This window comes from Chiloscyllium plagiosum, chromosome 30, assembly GCF_004010195.1.
Source record: "Chiloscyllium plagiosum isolate BGI_BamShark_2017 chromosome 30, ASM401019v2, whole genome shotgun sequence".
NCBI classification, from domain to species: domain Eukaryota; kingdom Metazoa; phylum Chordata; class Chondrichthyes; order Orectolobiformes; family Hemiscylliidae; genus Chiloscyllium; species Chiloscyllium plagiosum.
The window spans coordinates 18725124-18746986 of record NC_057739.1 but is presented as its reverse complement, the minus strand read 5'-3'; the positions used below and the strand labels follow the sequence as shown (position 1 = coordinate 18746986).

Here is a 21863-nt window from a genome sequence, read left to right as displayed (position 1 = left end):
TCCTGCATTCATAATCTCTTTTGTTTCAAAGGAATATTTGAGAAGTGTGTATAGTCGGGAGTCAGAATCCGAAATGGTCCGCTTTCAGTTTAGATGTAATTCATCCTTAGTTCTTCCAGTATAACATGGACAACAGTAGTTCAATTCCCATTCCAGCTGAGGTAGGCTTCGGATCTATCTCATTGTCCTGCCCCTGAGATTGGTAAACACTGGTAAATCACCCCTGACAAACAAACTGCCATAAAAATGGTTCAGGATGAAGCATCAGATCATGAGCCAAGGATGTGTCTTCAGGCAGAGCGCATATCATATTTCAAGATCGCAGTTGCATGCTTTTCCTTTTCTGTCAGGACTTTAAGGCCATGATTGTAATATCTGTAAGTGGAGCAACATTTTGTATCATAACAAAATGGATTTGCTTCTTCTCATCCTGCAGTGAGATAATAGAATTTGACAAGTGATGAAGAGTCCCCAGACTTACTTTTATATGTCTTTTGCATTGATAACTGTAGGACTGAAAAGAATTTCAACACTAGTTAAAAGAGTTGGGGTGGCACAGTTGCTCAGTGGTTAGCACTGCTATGTCACAGCGCCAGGGACCCAGGTTCAATTCCCACGTCGGGTGACTGTCTGTGTGGAGCTTGCACATTCTCCCCGTGTCTGCGTGGATTTCCTCCGAGTGCTCTGGACTTCCCCCACAATCCAAAGATATGCAGTATAGGTGAATTGGTCATGCTAAATTGCCCATAGTGTTCAGGGATGTGTAGGTTAGGTGCGTTAGTCAGGGGTAAATGTCGGGCAGTGGGTCTGGGTGGGTTACTCTTCAGAGGGTCGGCCGAAGGGCACTGTAGGGATTCTATAATTCTAATTTATCCTGTGAAACCTTGTCTGGCTAGAGAGAAATGACATAATAAAGGTTTAATGTATTGCAGTTCCCTGAAGGAATTTATTATTTTGGAATCCTACGGATCTTAAACAATATGTGATTTACTTTAATCAAAAAGAAGTAATTTATACTGGAAGTATAGCCTAGTCAGGAAGACAGTAGAGCAACAATGGCAGGAGTTTCTGGGGACTTGAGAACACAATACAGGGGTTCATCCCAAAGAAAAGAAAGATGATGTGGGGTGGGGTGGTGGTAGTTAGACAGCCAAGGCTGACAAAGGAAGTCAGGAAATGTATCAGAGAGAAAGAAAGAGAAGATTGGGAAGACTATAAAAACAAACAGAGGATAACAAAGAGAGGAATAAGGAAGAAGAGGATCAAATATGAAGGTAAGCTAGCCAGTAATATTAGAAATGATTGTAAAAGTTTCTTTCAATACATAAGAAACAAACGAGAGGCAAAAGTAGAAATTGGGCCACTCCAAATTGATGCTGGAAGGCTAGTGATGGGAAATAAGGAAATAACTGAAGAACTTAATAAGTACTTTGTGTCAGTCTTCACAGTGGAAGACATGAGTAATATTCCAATAACTAAGGAGAGTCAAGGGATAGAGTTGAGTATGGTAGCCATTACAAAAGACAAAGTGCTAGAAAAGTTGAAAGGCCTAAGAATTGATAAATCTCCTGACCTCGATAGGCCACATCCTAGAGTTCTGAGGGAGGTGGCTGAGGAAATAGCGGAGGTGTTGGTTGCGATCTTTCAAAAATCACTTGAATCAGGCAGTCATAGAGGATGAGAAAATCACTGTTGTAACCCCCTTGTTCAAGAAAGGATTAAGATGGAAAATTATAGACCGATTAGCCTAACCTTGGTTGCAGGTAAAGTTCTAGAATCCATCGTTAAGGATGAGATTTCTAAATTCTTGGAAGTGCAGGGTCAAATTAGAACAAGTCAGCATGGATTTAGTAAGGGGAGGTCATGCCTGACAAACCTGTTAGAATTCTTTGAAGAGGTAATAAGTAGGTTAGACCAGGGATACCCGTGGATGTTATCTATCTAGACTTCCAAAAGGCCTTTGATAAAGTGCCTCACAGGAGACTGCTAAGTAAGATGAGAGCCCATGGTGTTCAAGGTGAGCTACTGGCATGTATTGAGGATTGGCTGAGCAAATGTGAGGTCTTGCACTTTGGAAAAAAGTATACAGGCATGGATTATTTTCTAAATGATGAGAAAATTCACAAAGCCAAAGTAAAAAAGAATCTGTGAGTGCTAGTCCAGGATTCTCTAAAGGTTGACTTGCAGGTTGAGTCCATGGTTAAGAAAACAAATGTAATGTTGTCATTTATGTCAAGAGGGTTGGAATATAAAAGCAGTGATGTGCTTCTGAGACTTTATAAACTCTGGTTAGGCCCCATTTAGAATACTGTGTCCAATTTTGGGCCCCACACCTCAGGAAGGACATACTGGCACTGGAGCATGTCCAGCAGAGATTCACACGGATCATCCCTGGAATGAAAGGCCTAACATACGATGAACGGCTGAGGATCCTGGGATTGCATTCATTAGATTTTAGAAGGTTGACGGGAGATCTAATAGAAACTTACAAGATAATCGATGGCTTAGAAATGGCAGATGCTGGGAATTTGTTTCCGTTAGGTGGGGAGACTAGAAACTGTGGGCTCAGCCTTAGAATTAGAAGGGGTCAATTTAGAATGGAAATGAAGAGACATTTCTTCAGGCAGAGAAAAGTGGGCTTGTGGGATTCATTGCCACAGAGCGCAGTGGAGACTGGGACATTAAATGTCTTCAAGGCAGAGATTGATAAATTCTTGATCTCACAAGGTATTAAGTTCTATGGGGAGAGTGTGGGTAAGTGGAGTTGAAACGCCTATCAGCCATGATTAAATGGCGGAGTGGACTCGATGGGCCAAATGGCCTTACTTCCACTCCTATGTCTTATGGTCTTATATATATGCAGTTATTGATCATTACAGATTCCTCACTAAGCAAAGATTAAATGTTTATTGCATTAGCTAAGTTTAACAAACCATAATGGCATTTAAATGTGTATGCATGAAACTTTATTGGAGCAAACATTTAACATGGATTGTTCATACAATAATTATATCCTAAACATTGCTTCTTCCAAAAGTGGAATTGGTTAGATTTAAGTTGATATTTTCTCCACCTCAGTAGCGTTTACTTTTTATCATTCTTGTTTATTTTGTCATTTGTCACCCAAATGTGCCATCTTTAACTATGGCAGTTTCATCTCCAAATACAAGTATGGCTCCTGGGCATGCCTATGTGTTGAGATGTGGTGTGTGAATTAGTGCAGCACAGAATCGATAAAGATAAATTGCATTCAGCTCTGTATACATAATTCTTGATCTTTACATATACAGCGGAAACAAAGGCAAGGATCTCAACACCATCAAATCCCTGCGAGTTCTCAGAGTGTTGCGGCCACTGAAAACCATTAAACGTTTGCCAAAATTAAAGGTATGAAGTCTTTGTATCTTTATGTTTATGCAGAGAATCTTGTGTTAGTTTAAAAAAATTGAAGAAAGGATTGTTTTTGCATTAACTCCTGCACCAACTGAAAAGAGGCAGTTGTACATACACACTTAGCTCACAATCTGAACAGGTGCACATGTGCAGAATCTCCCACTGAGATAATGGCTGCCAGTTTAACACCACTAAAGTGACCTGGTTGGAAAGGCGTTTTGCAGGAAATTTGTAGATAGCTCAGTTTGTACATAGAACTTGTAATCCTCGTGTCAGGTTCAAAACTTCTCATCGGAGGATTTTTTTCTTTAATATTGCATTCAAAATATTTCTTGTAAATTGATGTTTAGCAATAGTGGAAGTCTGCCATTAAAAGCACGTTGTCTGGTTTCCAACACTGATTGCCAGCCAGGCTGAGGGGTGCTGGGCAAAACAAAATTTACCACTTGAATTAATGAACAGTACAACACAGGAACAGGCCCTTTGGCCCCAAGTCAATGCCGACCATTCTAAACTAATCCTGTCTGCCTGCATATGCTCTCTATCCCTCTGTTCTCTATTTGTTCGTGTGTCATGTCTAAATGTCTCCTAACCATTGCTGTCGGATCTGCTTCTCCCAACTCCCCTGGCAGTATGTTTCAGGGACCTACTACCCTCTATGTTAAAAGAAGACTTTCTTTGCACATCTTCTTTAAACCTTCCCCAGCTCACCTTAAACCTAAGCAGTCAAATATTTGATGTTTCCATCCTGAGAAAAAGACTCAGATTATCCACCTTATCTATGCCTCTCATATTTTTAATTACTTCTATCAAGTTTTCCTTCAGCTTCCCACACTTCATCAAAAACAATCCAAGTTCTTCTAACCTCTCCTTATAGCTAATACCTGTATACTCCAATCCAGGGAACATCTTGGTAAACCTCTTTTGCACCATCTTCAAAGCCTCCTCGGTCTTCCTAAAATGTAGTGACCACAACTGCACACAATACTCCAAATGTGGTCTGATGTTTTAAACAGCTGCAACATGACTTGCCAATTTTTATACTCAATGCCCTGACCAATGAAGGCAAGTTCATGTTGTAGGCCTTACTTACTATCTTATCCACTTGCATTGCCACTTTCGGGGAGCTGCAGACTTGGACCTCAAGCTCCCTCTGAATGGCAATGCTCCTTCCATTCCTCTTGCATTTGACCTCCCACTTGTCTGGATCAAACTCCATCTGCCATTTCTCCGCCCAACTTTCCAAATGATCTATATTTTACTGTATCTTTTGATCACCTTCCTCACTATCTGCAAACTTACTGATCAGACCACCTACATGTTTATATATATTTTCAACAGCAGAAGTCCCAGCACTGATCCTAGCAGAATACCATGAGTCACAGACCTCCAATCAGAAAAACTCTTCCACAACTAGCCTCTGTCTTCTGTGACCAAGCCAATTTAGTATCCACCTTGCCAATCACTATGAATCTCGTGTGACTTAATCTTCTGGACTAACCTCCCATGAGGTCTTTTTTGAGATGTAACTTTTGACATTTTATTGTTAGCAAGGAGTTGATAGTCCTTTCAGATGCACCAATATAATTATCATTTTACCTTGTCTTCTCTGGTTAGAGAGAAGCAGTTCTAACTCCACATTTCAAGTCTTGTATCTCTCCAACACTCAAAACTGGTATTACGTTTAAATTAACTGTATTTGCAATATACCCGATGCTATCAGTTGATCTGATGTTCTGACTAAATGCTTTTTAAATACAGATTGCCACTCAGCAATGATTCTGTGAGTCCAGTCTTGTCTGTCACTTCTTGTTAACATCTGACTGCAAACTTGTTTCCTTTAGGCTGTCTTTGACTGCGTGGTGAACTCCCTGAAGAATGTTCTGAATATACTTATCGTTTACATGCTCTTCATGTTCATCTTTGCTGTCATTGCTGTGCAGCTTTTTAAGGGTAAATTCTTCTACTGCACTGACGAGTCAAAGGATTTGGAAAAAGACTGCAGGTAACCATCTACAGACAGAGGCAATGGTTGTATTAACTGGAAGATAATACAACCATATAGTTGAAGAAACAACAACTTTCAAATTAATTTTGTTGCTTGAACAATTCCATAAGCTGTTTTAATTCTCTTTGATTTAAACAAATTATCATATCATGGTGTAAATTTCTCTTCTTTAGTGTTCTGGTTGATATTATTCCTCAATTAGTTAAGCTGATTTTCTGGGCATTATTACATTGTTGTTCATAGGAGCTGACTGTGAAAATTGTCTCCTAGTTTCCTACATTAGAACAATTACTACACTTCACATATAATTGGCTCCAAAGCCTTTGGGATGTCCTGAAATTACAAAAGGCAGACTATCCATACAATCCCTTTCTTTAAAGAAGCATAACCATCACTTATGGATAGAATTTGCCTGGCAAAACTGAAGATGGTGGTCGGATACAAAATAGGACCATGGATTTATTTATTGTGCAAAAGTAGGCCATTTGGCCCAGCAAGTCCATATTAGTTCATACAATCTAGTCAACTCCATTCCTACTCGTTCTCCATGACACTAGAAGTTTATTTCATTTAAGTGTCCACCTGATTTGCTTTTGAAATAATTAATTATGTTTATTTCCACTATACTCCTGGAGAACGGATTTCAGGTCCTGCTGCATAAAAATGTTCTTCATCCTATGCCCCCCCTACATCAGCGTAAAATTTTAAATCTGTGTCTCCTACAATCATTGCACCATCAACAAATAGGAAGTGTTCTTTCATTTCTACCTTCTCTAATTATGCTTGTCATTATCTTGTACACTGTTATCAAATCTCCCCTTAATCTCTTCTGTCTCCCAAACTCGCATTGTAACTAAAACTTTACATTCCTGGAATCATGATGATTTAACTCCTTGACACTCTGTCAATGCCTTTACATCTTTTCTAAAATGCAGTGACCAGAACTGGAAGCAAGTCTGTAGCTGAGGCCTAACCATAGCAGATAGAAGCAATGTGGGCCAATCATCCCCTCAAGCCTGGTCTCTCATTCAAAATGATCATGGCTGATCATTGAGCTGAATGTCCTAATCTCACTCTGACCCCTATCACCACAGAGCTATATGTATCTCCCCCTTGAAAAAACAAAATATTTTGGCCTCTACCACTCCACAGACTCACCATTCTCTGGATGCAGAAATTCCTCCTTGTCTCAATCCTAAAAGGCTTATCCCTTATCCTTAAACTATGATCCTTGGTGGTCTGGACTCTCCCCACTATCAGGAGCATTCATCCTGACTCTAACCTGTCTAGTCCTTTTAGAATTTTGTAGGTTTCGATGAGATTGCCTCCCATTCTTCTAAACTCCAGTGAATACAATCCTAACTAACTCAAGCTCTCCTCATCCATCAGACCTGCCCTCTCAGGAATCAATGTGGTAAATCTTTACTGTGCTCCCTTTATAGCACGAGCATCCTTCCTCCAAAACTGCACACAATATTCCAGATATGGCCTCACTAATGCTCTGTATAATTGCAGTAAGAAATCCTTGTTACTAGACTCAAATCCTCTCACTATGAAAGGCAACATACATTTTGCCTTCTTTACTACCTGCTATCTCTGCCTGCAGTGACTAATGCAGAGGCCACCTGGGCCTAATTGAACATACCCCTCTCTCAATTTACAGTCATTCAAATAATAATCTGCCTTCCTATTTTTGCTACCAAAGTGGTTCGCTTCATATTTATCCACATTCACTCACTCAGGCTTTCCAAATAATGCTGCAATATCTCTGCATCATCCTCACAGCTCACCCTTCCACCCAGCTTTGTGGTATCTATAAATTTAGAGCTATTACATTTCATTCCTTCATCTAAATCATTAACATATATTATGAAAATAGTTCTACAATGGTTCAACAAGACCCATGTGCTTTTGTACTCAATGTCTCTATTTATAAAATCAGAATCCTCTATATTTCATAAACCATCCTATCAATGTGTCCTGCTATATTCAAAAATCAATGCACATGCAATCACTGGTTCCTTTGTTCCTGCACATTTTGAGTTTTGTAATTAAATCTATCCTGCTCTTTACTATTTCCAAAACACATTGTCTCATGTTTCTGTATAAAGAATTCTATCTGCCACACATCTACATATTCTGCTAGACTATTTATCCTGTTTCAGGCATCGTCATATTATCGTGATAGTTTACCACTCCTTAATGTTCAGTATGTTCAAAAAAATTTTGAAATTTTACTTCACATTCTAGGATCCAAATAATTTATGCAAAGTTTCATTATCTTCATCAACCATCCCTGTACCTTCATCAAAAATTCAATTAGATTAGTCAAACACAATTTTTTATTCATTCACAGGATGTGGGCATTGCTGGCTGGGCCAGCAAAGTTTCAAAGTGATAAATTGATCGTTCCTTCAAAAATAAGCGATTAATTCAAATGACGATTAAAAAGTGTTACCCAGCAGAGTGATCGAACAAAACCATTTTTGCCTTTTTGCTTAAGAAGGTGGACAGAGTAGTCTGACAATCCTACTTACCAGGGAAGAGGAGGCAATTAGGAACAAGCAAAGGAGTGGAGACAAACTTGCGTTTGCCTCTGGTGGGTGCACGCTCCACGTTGGTTTCTGTGTGATTGAGATGAAAAAAAGATTTGGATGTAATTTGCTTTGCTTTCTGAGTTTTCCTCCTTTCTCAGTGGACAGATGTTGGGAGGAAGGAAGAGAAGGCAGGCAGAAGTGCTGTGAAGAGAGGAAGTTTGGAGGAGAGCGAGGTGGTTGTATTGGGAATTGGGAATAGAGTGGATGGTGTGAGGAACCATCAACCACCATGAGACACCACAGAGAAGGAGGGAAGAGGTTGGGTTGGGAAGCACATTTGGAGAAAGGAAGCCATGGATGATGATCAAAAGGGAAGAAAGGGATGGTCAGGTCTCATGTCAGAATGGGCACACATATTGCATAAGGAGGTTGTAAAGGGCCTTTTAGGTAGAGGTAAGATGCTAGGAGGTACTAAAGTTTATCTTGTGCTCTAGCAGCATGTGGCCCTGTCCAAGAAAACTGTTCATGAGTCACCAAATGACATAAAAGTGAAGGGTGAGATGAGAGAATCTGGTGCCTGTTAGATTAGATTCCCTACAGTATGGAAACAGGCCCTGCCGATCCTCGGAAGAGTAACCCACCCAGACCCAATTAGATTGGTTAATTAATGCAATTGTTCAGAACAACAGCAATCATTGGCTAATTAACCTATCAATCAGGATGAACGCAATGCCAGATTGGCTGTTTTGGACACTGACCATCCTGGTTGACAGGCTGCTTGGCCAATGAGCCTGACTCCCCTTGAGGTACAGCTCCTCATCATTAATGTCATCTCCTTCTCATTGATCTTAGTTAGATGCTTTCTCATCACATTGAAATTATCCCATTTTCAAATTGGAAAGTCTATGTTAGTTTGTTCCATTCTCTTCTCTGTCTTTAGTGTAAACCCTACTCAAATCTTTTCCACAGATAATTGGCCCACTTTTGCTTACCCTGTTGTCCAGCACCCTACTCAGCAATGTTCTAGTTGGGCACTGATCAACAAAGTTCTCCTGAACAGGTTCTCCTCTTCTTTCTAATCCTTTACCCTACTATAATATTATCCCAATTGATAGTAGAGTAATTGAATTCCCCCAGTATCTACACTCTATGTTCTTGTACATCTCTATGATTTCCCCAACAGATTTGTTTCCCAATTTCTTAGTTACTACTGAGAGCTCTCTGAATACCTCATGAAGTGTGATCATAACTTTTTGTTGCTCACCTCTGAACAAATAGATTCTGTTCTTCTCCTCTTAAGGATAGTTAGTCTTTCCAACAGTGCAATGTCTTCAATAATTTTTTTTACACCCTTTATTCACATTTGAATGTTTAACTTTATTTTTAGCAAGCAGCCTAAACAAAATGCGACTTAATTTCCAGGACCAGCCTGCCATCTGCGTGGGTTTCCTCCGGGTGCTCCGGTTTCCTCCCACAGTCCAAAAATGTGCAGGCCAGGTGAATTGGCCATGCTAAATTGTCCGTAGTGTTAGGTAAGGGTAAAGGTAGGGGTATGGGTGGGTTGCGCTTTGGCGGGGCGGTGTTGACTTGTTGGGCCGAAGGGCCTGTTTCCACACTGTAAGTAATCTAATCTAATCCTGCTCCTCGGATGCTGCCTGACCTGCTGTGCTTTTCCAGCAACACACTCTGAAGTCTGATCTCCAGCATCTGCAGAGCTCACTGTCTCTAATGTATGTGTGTTAAGTGGACCCTGCCTGATTTGGCCACATCTCTTTTGCTGCCTGATCTATGGATCAGGTTGAAATTAGAACTGATCAAATCCAGAGAAAATAATGTCCCCGATCAACTTTAAATCTTTTCATTAATTGAGTGGAGATAAAAAATATCCAAGATGTGATGAAAATCGAGGAGGATTTATTCTGGACAAACAATCTTCACCAGATTTCCTCCCAGAAAGTGTATGTTAAATTTCCACCCACTCGCCTATTGAGTGGCAATTCTCAATTAGACAAATAAACCCCAATACAGAACTGTCACCATATTTATTTTGATATCATCTACATCTTTAGTTAAAACAAAAACTATAAGAGATGTACAGTGGCTTTCCTAGATTTACAAAGCCATCTGATTTAACACTCTTGACATTGAGATAGCCTTGGTTTGTACTTCTCAAGACCTTGAGGGAAATATTTTACAGACACCTGGACAAACCTTTCATTGTGGCATAGTGTGATTTTGTTAGTTTGACTTTGCCAATGTATTCCAGTCTATGTTTGAAATCCCAGGTAAGCATTCTAGATCAATGGAGCAAGTTCATCCCATTTGAGAATATATTCAACAATAAAGCAGAAAGCTATGTGTTAATGGGAGCTGCATGTTTAATCTTCCATTCTCAGTGAGTCACATGAATGGTCACTCTGTTCCTCTCTCCATTGATATTGCCAGATCTGTTGAGTATTTCCAACATTTCTTTTTGTTAATGGAAGCCTTTATGATATTCCAAAATATCTAATCTCTGAAATATTTTTGTTAAACTTTCTCTTGAGTCATTGAAATTTGGACATTACAATTAGTAATAATTTGTTGAGGAACTTTCCAGACAAAAACATTACTTCTGCTGATCCAGTCACTGTGTATTTTGCAGGGGCCAATATCTCGTTTATGACAACGATGAGATTGAGGCAAAACCCAGGGAATGGAAAAAGTATGAGTTCCACTATGATAATGTGCTGTGGGCCTTGCTCACACTATTCACTGTATCAACTGGTGAGGGCTGGCCAACGTAAGTATTATGTCTATTGGTGTTTGATTATTAGGATTCATTAAAAAACATTCTTTGTTTGGGAATTAAGTACTACAAAACTGCAACTTCAGTTGTGAAAATTCAAGTGTACTATGCTTAGCAGGTTTTATGATAGGCTGCAGAAAATACAGTGACACAAGCAACACAATTATATGGTAGCAGACTTACATTAAGGCAGCCTGATCTATTTCTTTAGTTTCCAATCATAACCAAATTTAAATTTTGATGGAATGAGTGTTTTTCAGTTGCTACACTCAGGTTTGTCACATCTGATTATATGTTGGTCATGTCTCTTCAAAGTAAGTGACTTTTAAGTAAACCACTTTGTTTCTGAGAGACATGACAAGGTAGTATATAGATCCATTTATTTTCAAATGCTTCATTGCTAAATGCAATACACAACCAATGCAGTGGATCTTGTATGTGACGTTATCTCATTGAGAGAAATTTTATTCATTTTCAGGCAGATCAAAATAATTGGTACTGTCTCTTTCCTTGGCTGAACTTCTTTCTAGTGTTCTTACAGGAAGAGTTTTAGATAGTCTTACCAAACACAATTATGTGAAATAGTAAATGCAGTATGTGTGCGGTGAGGTGATTAACAGCACAGATTTCGAACAAAGGACCTGCATATTAAATTCAAAGGTAATTCATTTCTTTTAAAAAAAAGTTTGATATATGACCTTCCAAAAATGCTCTCCTTAGGGTTTCAGTATTCAGTAATGTGGAGAGGAAATTTCGGTGTTTGGTTACTGTTTTCTTGTATCAGCAATTTGTAGAATCCTGGAATATTTTAGATGCTAGAACTTAAAGAGTTTTTGATCGAGCTCTGGTGGAATGTTCAGGCTCATGATGCTGGAAACCTTTCTTATCAGAGATGAGAAAATGTAATGAGGCGATAATAAGGCTGGGTATAAAACATCATACCTGGTTGAAGGTCAGGAATACTCATGGATGTGTGAAGGAATGATGTTCAGTGCATTACTACAATAATAACTTTGCAGTGGACGAGGAGCAGCATGCAAGGAGGGGTTAGAAAGCTCATGCTAGTAAAATGTAAAGGAACACTATATATTAGTTTATGGATGAAACTAAGAGTGGTAGCAGAAGGATTATAAAGAGAGAAAGATTGTACGCTGCCAGAAACATCAAGGAAGATATTGTCATCTGAGGTGCAAACACTGACGAGGGAGATGATGAGCAGAAATTCCAAGACTTGACAGTATGACAGATTCATGTTTGGATGCATGACTCTCATTATATATTAGTAAAGTGCCTAACATTGCTCTCATTCTCTTGTTACACTGGAAATCCTGCAAGTGGGCTGTTTAGTCAGTTCCTGTGAAGCTGTGGTGGGAATCTTGTTGGAAATTATAATTATTTATAGCTCATAGAAAAGATGGATTTCTTAACCAACATAAGTGACACGATTTACATACAGCGAATGTGTTGTTCAATATTAAACAGAACCGGTTCATTTACACAGGATTTAAAAGTCATTAAACAATTCAAATATCATTTTAATAACTATTGGAGTTGGTTGAAGTTTGGAAGCATCTGGGATTTGGAGTAGACAGTTTAAGTTCCTTGTGAACATTTGTAAATGTGGAGTTACAAGTTTTCTACTAATAAAATTAAGATTAGGTGTCTATAACAGATTGTGACTTAACCTCATAAAATATTTGTCTTTTTCTTCCTCAAGCGTTTTGAAACACTCGGTGGATGCTACAGAAGAGGATCAGGGACCCAGCCCCCGCTACCGCATGGAAATGTCCATCTTTTATGTTGTGTACTTTGTTGTGTTTCCATTCTTCTTTGTCAATATTTTTGTTGCGCTCATTATCATTACATTCCAGGAACAGGGTGATAAGGTGCTGTCTGAGTGCAGTCTCGAGAAAAATGAGGTATGCATCAAAATGTAGTAGTTGATGACCCACTTATTCATGATTCTATTTCTAAATTTCCTTTAAGATGGCTTTTCATCTTTGGGATTCAAGGTCAAACCTAATCCTTGCCAACAAGAGAGAGCCTAACCATTGTGCCTTAACATTACCATTGGTGAATCCCCCACCAAAAACTTCCAAGGGGTGACCCTTCACCAGAAACTGACTCAATCAGATCTATAAGTACCTTGGTTACAAGAACAGGTCAAAGGCTAGGAGTTCTGTGATAATTAACTCACCTCCTGACTTCCCAAAAACCTATCCACCATCTATGAGGCACAAATCATGAGTATTATGGAATACTCTCCACTTCCCTGGATGAGTGCAGCTTCAACAACATTCAGGAAACCCCCCCCCAACATACAGAACAAAGGAGCACACATGAATGGGACTCCATCCATCACTTTAAACATTCACTCCCTTCACCAATGATGCACACTAGCAGTAGTTTGTACCATGAATATATTGCAGCAATTCACCGAGCTTCCTTTGGCAGTATCTTCCAAACCCATGATCACGATCATCTAGAATGATGAGGAAAGCAGACACATGGAAAAACCACCACCTATATGTTCCCCTCCAAATCACTATAAGACCATAAGAACTAGGAGTGCAAGTAAGGTCATTTGGCCCATCGAGTCCACTCTGCCATTCAGTCATGGCTGATGGGCATTTCAACGCCACTTATCCGCACTCTCCCCGTAGCCCTTAATTCCTTGCGAGATTAAGAATTTATCAACCTCTGCCTTGAAGATGTTTAATGTCCCGGCCTCCACTGTGCTCCGTTGCAGTGACTTCCACAGGTCCACCACTCTCTGGCTGAAGAAATGTCTCTTCATTTCCATTCTAAATTGACCCCCTCTAATTCTAAGGCTGTGCCCACAGGTCCTAGTATCCACACCTGAAGGAAACAAATTCCCAGTGTACATCCTTTCTAAGCCATGCATTTTCTGGTAAGTTTCAATTAGATCTCCCCTCAACCTTCTAAACTCTAAAGAATACAATCCCAGGATCCTCAGCCATTCATCGTATGTTAGGCCTGCCATTCCAGGGATCATCCGTGTGAATCTCCGCTGGACACTCTTCAGTGCCAGTATGTCCTTCCTGAGGTGTGGGGCCCAAAACTGGACACAGTATTCTAAATTGGGCCTAACCACAGCTTTATAAAATCTCAGTAGCACATTGATGCTTTTACATTCCAACCATCTTGAAATGAATGACAACATTACATTTGCTTTCTTAACCATGGACTCAACCTGCAAGTCAACCTTTAGACAATCCTATATTAGCACTCCCAGGTTCATTTGTATTTTGGCTTTATGAATATCTCACCATTTAAAAAATAGTCCATGTCTGTGTTCTTTTTTCCAAAGTGCAAGACCTCACATTTACTCACATTAAATTTCATCAGCCATTTCTTGGGCCATTTTCCTAAACTTTCTAAATCTTTCTGCAGCCTCCCCACCTCCTCATTACTACCTGCCTGTCCGCCTAACTTCATTTCATCGACAAACTTCGCCAGAATGCCCACAGTCTCTTCATCCAGATCATTCATATAAAAAGTGAACAGCTGCGGCCCCAGCACTGAATCTTGTGGGACATCACTTGTCAGTTGCCATTCCAAAAAAGAACCTTTTATCCCAACTCTCTGCCTTCTGTCAGACAGCCAATCCTCAATCCATGCCAGTAGCTCACCTTTAACGCCATGTGCCCTCACCTGGAACAATATGACTGTTGCTCAATTAACACTGTGTCAAAACCCTGAAACACCCTTCTGCATAGCACTGTGGGTGTATCTACACCACATGATTGCAAGAGTTCAGGAAAATAGCTCTCTACCACCTTCTCAAAGGCAGTTAGGGATGGGCAATAAATGCTGGCATATCCATCAATGCCAACTCCCAAGAATGAATAAATAAATGGCATTAATTACTTTTTCTCAACTGGAACATTCAATATTGAATACACTTAGGCTTAATTAAACCAGTGCTATTATTCCAAATTGATGTCTGATATTTCCAAACTTGCAGAATATTAGGTCAAGATTACCATGGTCTAATTTCTTACTTTATAATAAAGTCTACTCAGTCTCAAGTACTTAAAACAATGTGTACAACCATTGAAAATAATTTTTCTATATTTTTGCTCGACATTATTAGAAGATCTAATTGTTCCAATCAATTACTTTGACAAGTTGTAAGATTAAAATTAATCATTCAAAACTCAATAAATGAAACTCACCTATTTAAAGCACAGATGCTAGATGGTTTGTATACAGTGATAAAGAGGTGTATACTGCATATACAGCTCAATATGATATACAGATGGAAATGTAAATAGGAGAGATAGTGAATAGACGATTTAGAGAGTTTATAGTGATGGAAAACATTAATGCAGGACAGAAGAACACTCTATGTTCAGGAGAGTGAAAGCAAGATAGAAGGATCATACAGGCTGTCAGCTGACTGAAATGGAAAGAGAACTTCCGACTCAGGCAGAGATAGTGAGAATGAGAGACACAGATTATATAAGAGTAAAGGATGTACATATAGTATCGAAAATGCAGTGTGATTAATAAGTGAGAAGAAATTGAAGAGTGCACAGTGATGAGGGAGCTAATGAAGGAAACGGTGAATGAAAGATGGAGATGAAATGTCTTATGAATGAAAGTAGCCAAATTATGATGGCTATCTGTGAATGTATTTTTTAAATCTCTCCTCACATTTGCAATTACTTCCTGTGCAGTGGCACAATTCAAGATATAAGATTTGATGTAGCATAGATGAAACAAATTTGAGGTGGTGCAATTGCGGTGCAACTGGTTTTATTTCCTTCTTAGTTAACGCTGCTTTCTTGTTGAAATGTACGACCTAAGTAATCTTTACTTTGCCCTTCAAAGGTTACAAAACCAAATGGAGTGATAATTGTAACCTTGTTCAATTCAGACCCTGTGTTGTTTTCTTCCAGAGAGCCTGTATTGATTTCGCTATAAGTGCCAAACCACTGACTCGCTACATGCCACAGAACAAGCAAACTTTTCAGTACAAGATGTGGAGATTTGTGGTCTCCCCTCCTTTTGAATATTTTATAATGGCTATGATCGCAATCAATACTGTAGTGTTGATGATGAAGGTAAGGTGTAACAGCTGACACTCAAACAAAACTGAGGTAATTTCCACATTGTTATTTGCTGTAATTCAAACACAATAAGGAATTTTGCTTCTCTGTGTGTGACAAAAACAAATTCTTCTACTTTAAAGAATGCCAAGTCTTTTATGTGATATTTTGCCATTGAGAAACCTGGTCTTTTATTTTCACAAGGAATACAGCAGTCTTCAGCACAAGTTAAAAATGCTAGAAATAACTGTCTCCGCATGATTGAACAATTACATTATCCAGAGCAAGGGTAGTGACAACTTTGACATTGGGTTATATTGGATTAGTCATCCATTCAATATAAATGAAAGATGGAAGGGAAATATAACAGGATGGCTGAGTTGATGTGCCTGTTAGAACATAGAGCATTACAGTGCAGTACATGCCCTTCAGCCCTTGATGTTGCACCAACCAGTTAAATCAATCTGAAGCCTATCTAACCTACACTATTCCATTTTCATCCATATGTTTATCCAATAACCATTTAAGTGTTCTTAAATTTGGTAAGTTTACTACTGTTGCAGGCAGGGCATTCCACGCCCTTACTACTCTCTGAGTAAAGAACCTACCTCTGATATCTGTCCTATATCTATCACAGCTCAATTTAAAGCTATGTCCCCTAATGCTAGTCATTACCATCTGAGGTAAAAGGCTCTCACTGTCGACCCTATGTGATTCTCTAATCATCTTGTATGTCTCTATTAAGTCACCTCTTAACCTTCTTCTCTCTAATGAAAGCAACCTCAAATCTCTCAGCCTATCCTCATAAGACCTTCCCTCCATACCAGACAACATCCTGGTAAATCTCCTCTGCACCCTTTCTGTCACAGAGAATCCGAAAGGCAACTGGGAATTATCGTGTTTTAAGCTGAAAATTTAGTGTCTAGTAGTCGCTTGGCTTGTGGTTATTACACATTTATATGGTTAAAAGAAATTAACTATATGACCATTGTAAAATTTGGAATGGATGAAATCTCATTCAGGAGTACTTATTGTCTTCATTTGTGATGAATAAGCAATTACAAATATCATTTGAACTTGAATACAGATTGAAGTAATCTGTTTTGTTTATTAGCATACCACATAAATTAGTTGGAGGTCTTATTTAATTCGAAGCTGTTTTTGGAACAGCATGACTATGGTTGATGGATCACTTCATCTTACATTTGCTGGCATTTATATTAAAAAAAACTGATATGTTGACAGTCATCTGTGAGTTTCTTGAGAAGAAATTTATAGTTTCCTACCAACACACTGCATGGTCAGTGTAATAAAAACTCCGATTAGTGCTCATGAGACTACCTTTGAGGAAGTTAAAATGAAAAAAATAAATCAGCTATACCAATTTTCATGATTCTATCCATGGAACAATCAATAATAAGAAGATAATTAGTAAACAAATCATTGACCACCAAGTCAATCATTGAAACAATGATTAAACTTTCAAAAAAACATTAGGTTATTCTCAAACAGCAATCTTTATTACATTGACATTTTATTATCTAAAAGGTGTCTAAATATGGAAATGACTGCTTCCGTATGTTACATTACAACAGGAAGGGTATATTCTGAGTGGTATGTTTCACTCCAAAAGCTTTGGGTCAGTTGGCTGCTTTACTTAAAGTGGTTAATAATAACTTTCTCTCCTACAATGGAAAGATAATTATGTTGGAATTTTTCACTATTGGATGTGGAGATGAAGAGAAAGGATGGCATTTGTTAGTCACCCCTAATTGCCCTTGAACTGAGTGGCTTACTTGGCCATTTTACTGCAGGTCTGAAGTCACATGTTGGTCAGACTGGATAAAAATAGTAGATACCTTCCATAAAGGACATTTTTGAAACAGGTAGGATTTTACAGCAATGTTCCAAGAGTATTGGCTTGGTCCCCTGAATGAGTAGTCCAATGACAGAACCATTACACCACCATTTCTCTCCACCCACCTCACGCCTCCATTGGATACGTGAGCCATATCACTAGAAAATGATTTAACCCTTCAATATTGTGCTTTTTAATCAATCGGAACATGCAAGCCATTTAAATAATCTGTTTCACACCTTTTTGTGTAGTGTGGGATATTTAAAGCATAAATACTGCAACTATACATGAAGTGATAGTTTAGCTTTGCATTGTTATGCTACTGTGCAGTAAAATAAGCTACAACTCACCTAATTCATGACAATAATTGAAGGATTAATGTTGCCTGTCGAGAAAACATATTAGTACAACTTATAAAGACATAGATTCAAACAGGTGCATAGAAAGTCTGACAAGAGAGGGAGTAGTGCTGGAACTAATTTTGGGTACAATGAGAACGAATCTTCGGGTAAAAGATCAGTGGGGGATCATTTTAATGATAATGACAATAACTCTGTAGGATTTAAGGCAGTTATTGAAAAGGACAAAGATGGATAGGGAGTAAAACTTATGAACTGGAAGAAGGTTGATTTTAACATGATAAAACAGGACTTGGCCAAAGTGAAATGGAAGCAGTTGTTTGTGGGGAAATTGACATCAGAGCAGCAGAAGTCATTCAAAAAGGAAATAGTGAGAATGCAGGGCCAACATGTTCCTGCAAAGATTATGAATGGGATTAAAAGAAGTGCAGAGAATTTTGGATTTCAAGGGGCATACAGCACTGGATCAGAAAGAGAAAAGGGAAGCTTATGGGAAATACTGAGGGCTCAAAACAGCAGACAGAATGTACAGGTTACTTTAAAAAAAGAAATCAGAAAAGCGAAGAGAGTTTATGAAGAAAACGCTAGTGGGTAAAATAAAGGAAAATCCAAGGGCATTTTATGAGCACATTAGTGACTAAATGGAGGGGTGGAGGGGTCGGATATCTCATTGGCTGAACGGCAGATTGACAACAACAGCGGAGGTTAAATTCCTGTACTAGTTCAGGTTAACATGAAGTTCCTCCCTTCTCAACCTCATCCCTCACCTGATGTATGGTGATCCCAGATTAAACTCACACCAATCATCTCCCTCTAATAAAAGAGCAGCTCAATGGCCCTCTGGGACAATCACTATCAGGGACATTGTAGCTAGGGAGCTTGACAAAATAAATAGTGCAGTCTTGAAAGGAGTCCACATTGCAGAAGATGAGGTGCTGGAAGTCTTAAAACTCATAAAGGTAGAGTAATCCCTGGGACCCGATCAAGTATACCCCAGGACAATGTGGGAAGCTAGGGAAGAAATTGCAGGGCCCCTGGCAGAGATATTTGTATCATTGACAGCCAGGTGTGAGGTGCCAGAAGACTGGAGGGTGGCTAATGTTGTGCCTTTATTTAAGAAAGGCTGCAAGGAAAAGCCAGAGAACTACAGACCGGTGAGCCTGACATCAGTGGTGGGTAAGCTGTTTCCGTGGATTCTGAGAAACAGGATTCATATGCATTTAGAAAGGCAATGTCTGATTAGAAATGGTCTGCATGGCGTTTTGTGTGAGAAATCACTTCTCAAACTTGATTGAGCTTTTTGAAGAGGAGACCAAGATGAAGTCAGAGTGACAGACATTGCCTACATGGACTTTAGTGAAGTCTTTGACATGGCAGGCTGGTTAGTAAGGTTAGATCACATGGAATCCATGGAGAGCTGGCCAATTGGATACAAAATTGACTTGATGGTAGGAGACAGCAGGTGGTGGTAGTGGGTGGCTTTTCAGACTGGAGACCTGTGACCAGCGGTGTACCGCAAGGATTGGTGCTACGTCTGCTGCTTTTCATCATTTATATAAGTGATTTGGATATGAATATAGGAGGTATAGTTAGTAAGTTTGCAGATGACACTAAATTGGTGGTTTGGTGGACATAGAAGAAGGTTATCTCAGAGTTCAATAGGATTTTGATCAACTGGGCCAGTGGGCTGAGTGATGGCAAATGGAGTTTATTTTGATAAATGCAAGGTGCTGCATTCTTGTAAGACAATTAAAGGCAGGACTTACACAGTTAATGGTAGGGCCCTAGGTAGTGTGTCGAACAGAGTGATATGGGGTACAGGGGTATAGTTCCTTGAAAGTGGTGTCACAAGTAGACAGGGTGGTGAAGAAAGTGTTCAGCAGTTAGAGCATTGAGCATAAGAGTTGGGATGTCATGTAACAGCTGTACAAGACATCGGTAAGGCCACATTTCAAATATTGCATATAATTCTGGTTATCCTGCTATAGTGATAATGTTATTAAATTGGAAAGTGTGCAAAGAATATTTACAAGGATGTTGTCAGGATTGGAGGGTTTCAGCTACAGGTGGAGGCAGAATAGGCTGGGGCTTTTTTCCTTGGAAACGTAGGAGGCTGACTGTTGACCTCATAGTCATTTATAAAATCATGGTGGACATAGATTTACTAAAGAAGTTGAAGTTCTTGTCAACAGAAAGAAGAAGGCTTATGTTAGGATGAGACATGAAGGCTCAGTGAGGGTGCTTGAGAGTTACAAGTAAGCGAGGAAAGACCTAAAAAGAGAGCTAAGAAGAGCCAGGAAGGGACATGAGAAGTCTTTGGCAGGTAGGATTAAGGAAAACCTTAAGGCTTTCTATAGGTATATCAGGAATAAAAAATGACTAGAGTAAGATTAGGGCCAATCAAGGACAGTAATGGGAAGTTGTGCATGGAGTCAGAGGAGATAGGGGAAGCACTAAATGAATATTTTTCGTCAGCATTCAGACTGGAAAAAGACAATGTTATCGAGGAGAATACTGAAATACAGGCTACTAGATTAGATGGGATTGAGATTCACAAGGAGGAGGTGTTAGTAATTCTGGCAAGTGTGAAAATAGATAAGTCCCTTGGCCTGGATGGGATTTATCCTAGGATTCTCTGGGAAGCCATGGAAGAGATTGCAGAGCTTTTGGCTTTGATCGTTATGCCACCATTGTGTACAGGATTAGTGCCAGAAGACTGGAGGATATCAAATGTTGTTCCCTTGTTCAAGAAGAAGAGTAGAGACAACCCTGATAATTATAGCTGAGTGAGCCTTACTTCAGTTGTGGGTAAAGTGTTGGAAAAGTTTATAAGAGATAGGATTTATAATCATTGAGAAAGAAATAAGTTGATTAGGGATAGTCATTACGTTTTTGTGAAGGGTAGGTCGTGACTCACAAACCTTATTAGTTATTTAAGAAGGTTAGATTAGATTAGATTAGATTACTTACAGTGTGGAAACAGGCCCTTCGGCCCAACAAGTCCACACCGACCCGCCGAAGCGTAACCCACCCATACCCCTACATTTACCCCTTTACCTAACACTACGGGCAATTTAGCATGGCCAATTCACCTGACTTGCAGATCTTTGGACTGTGGGAGGAAACCGGAGCCCCCGGAGGAAACCCACGCAGACACGGGGAGAACGTGCAAACTCCACACAGTCAGTCGCCTGAGTCGGGAAGTGAACCCGGGTCTCTGGCGCTGCGAGGCAGTAGTGCTAACCACTGTGCCACCGTGCCGCCCAAGGTGACCAAACAGGTGGATGAGGGTAAAGTGATTGATGTAGTTTATATGGATTTCAGTAAGGCTTTTGATAAGGTTCCCCACAGTAGACTATTGCACAAAATGCGGAGGCATGGGATTGAGGGTGATTTAGCGGTTTGGATAAAAAATTGGCTAGTCGAAAGAAGTCAGAGGGTTGATGGGAAAGGTTCATCCTGGAGTTCTGTTACTAGTGGTAAACCACAAGGATCTGTTTTGGGGCCACTGCTGTTGGTCATTTATATAAATGACCTGGATGAGGACATAGAAGGCTGGGTTAGTAAATTTGTGGGTGACACTAAGGTCGGTAGAGTTGTGGATAGTGCTGAAGGATGTTGCAGGTTACAGAGGGACATAGATAAGCTGCAGAGCTGGGCTGAGAGGTGGCAAATGGAGTTTAATGTGGAAAAGTGTGAGGTGATTCATTTTGAAAGGGGTAACAGGAATGCAGAGTACTGGGTTAATGGTAAGATTTTTGGTAGTGTAGATGATCAGAGAGATCTCAGTGTCCATGCACATAGATCCCTGAAAGTTGCCACCCAGGTTGATCGGGTTGTTAAGA

The 21863-nt window shown here is 39.6% G+C and overlaps 1 protein-coding gene across 10 annotated transcripts in view; it reads left to right on the top strand.

Annotated features, from left to right (window-relative positions):
- Positions 1–21863, top strand: part of LOC122564768 (probable voltage-dependent N-type calcium channel subunit alpha-1B) — a 594873-nt gene that overhangs the window by 482094 nt on the left and 90916 nt on the right. For all 10 annotated transcript variants that reach the window (XM_043719974.1, XM_043719969.1, XM_043719970.1 and 7 more), the window contains 5 exons: positions 3291–3387; positions 5238–5398; positions 10583–10720; positions 12444–12645; positions 15652–15816. In XM_043719974.1, the coding sequence (XP_043575909.1) occupies positions 3291–3387; positions 5238–5398; positions 10583–10720; positions 12444–12645; positions 15652–15816 (763 nt within the window). The remainder of the gene's footprint in view (positions 1–3290; positions 3388–5237; positions 5399–10582; positions 10721–12443; positions 12646–15651; positions 15817–21863) is intronic.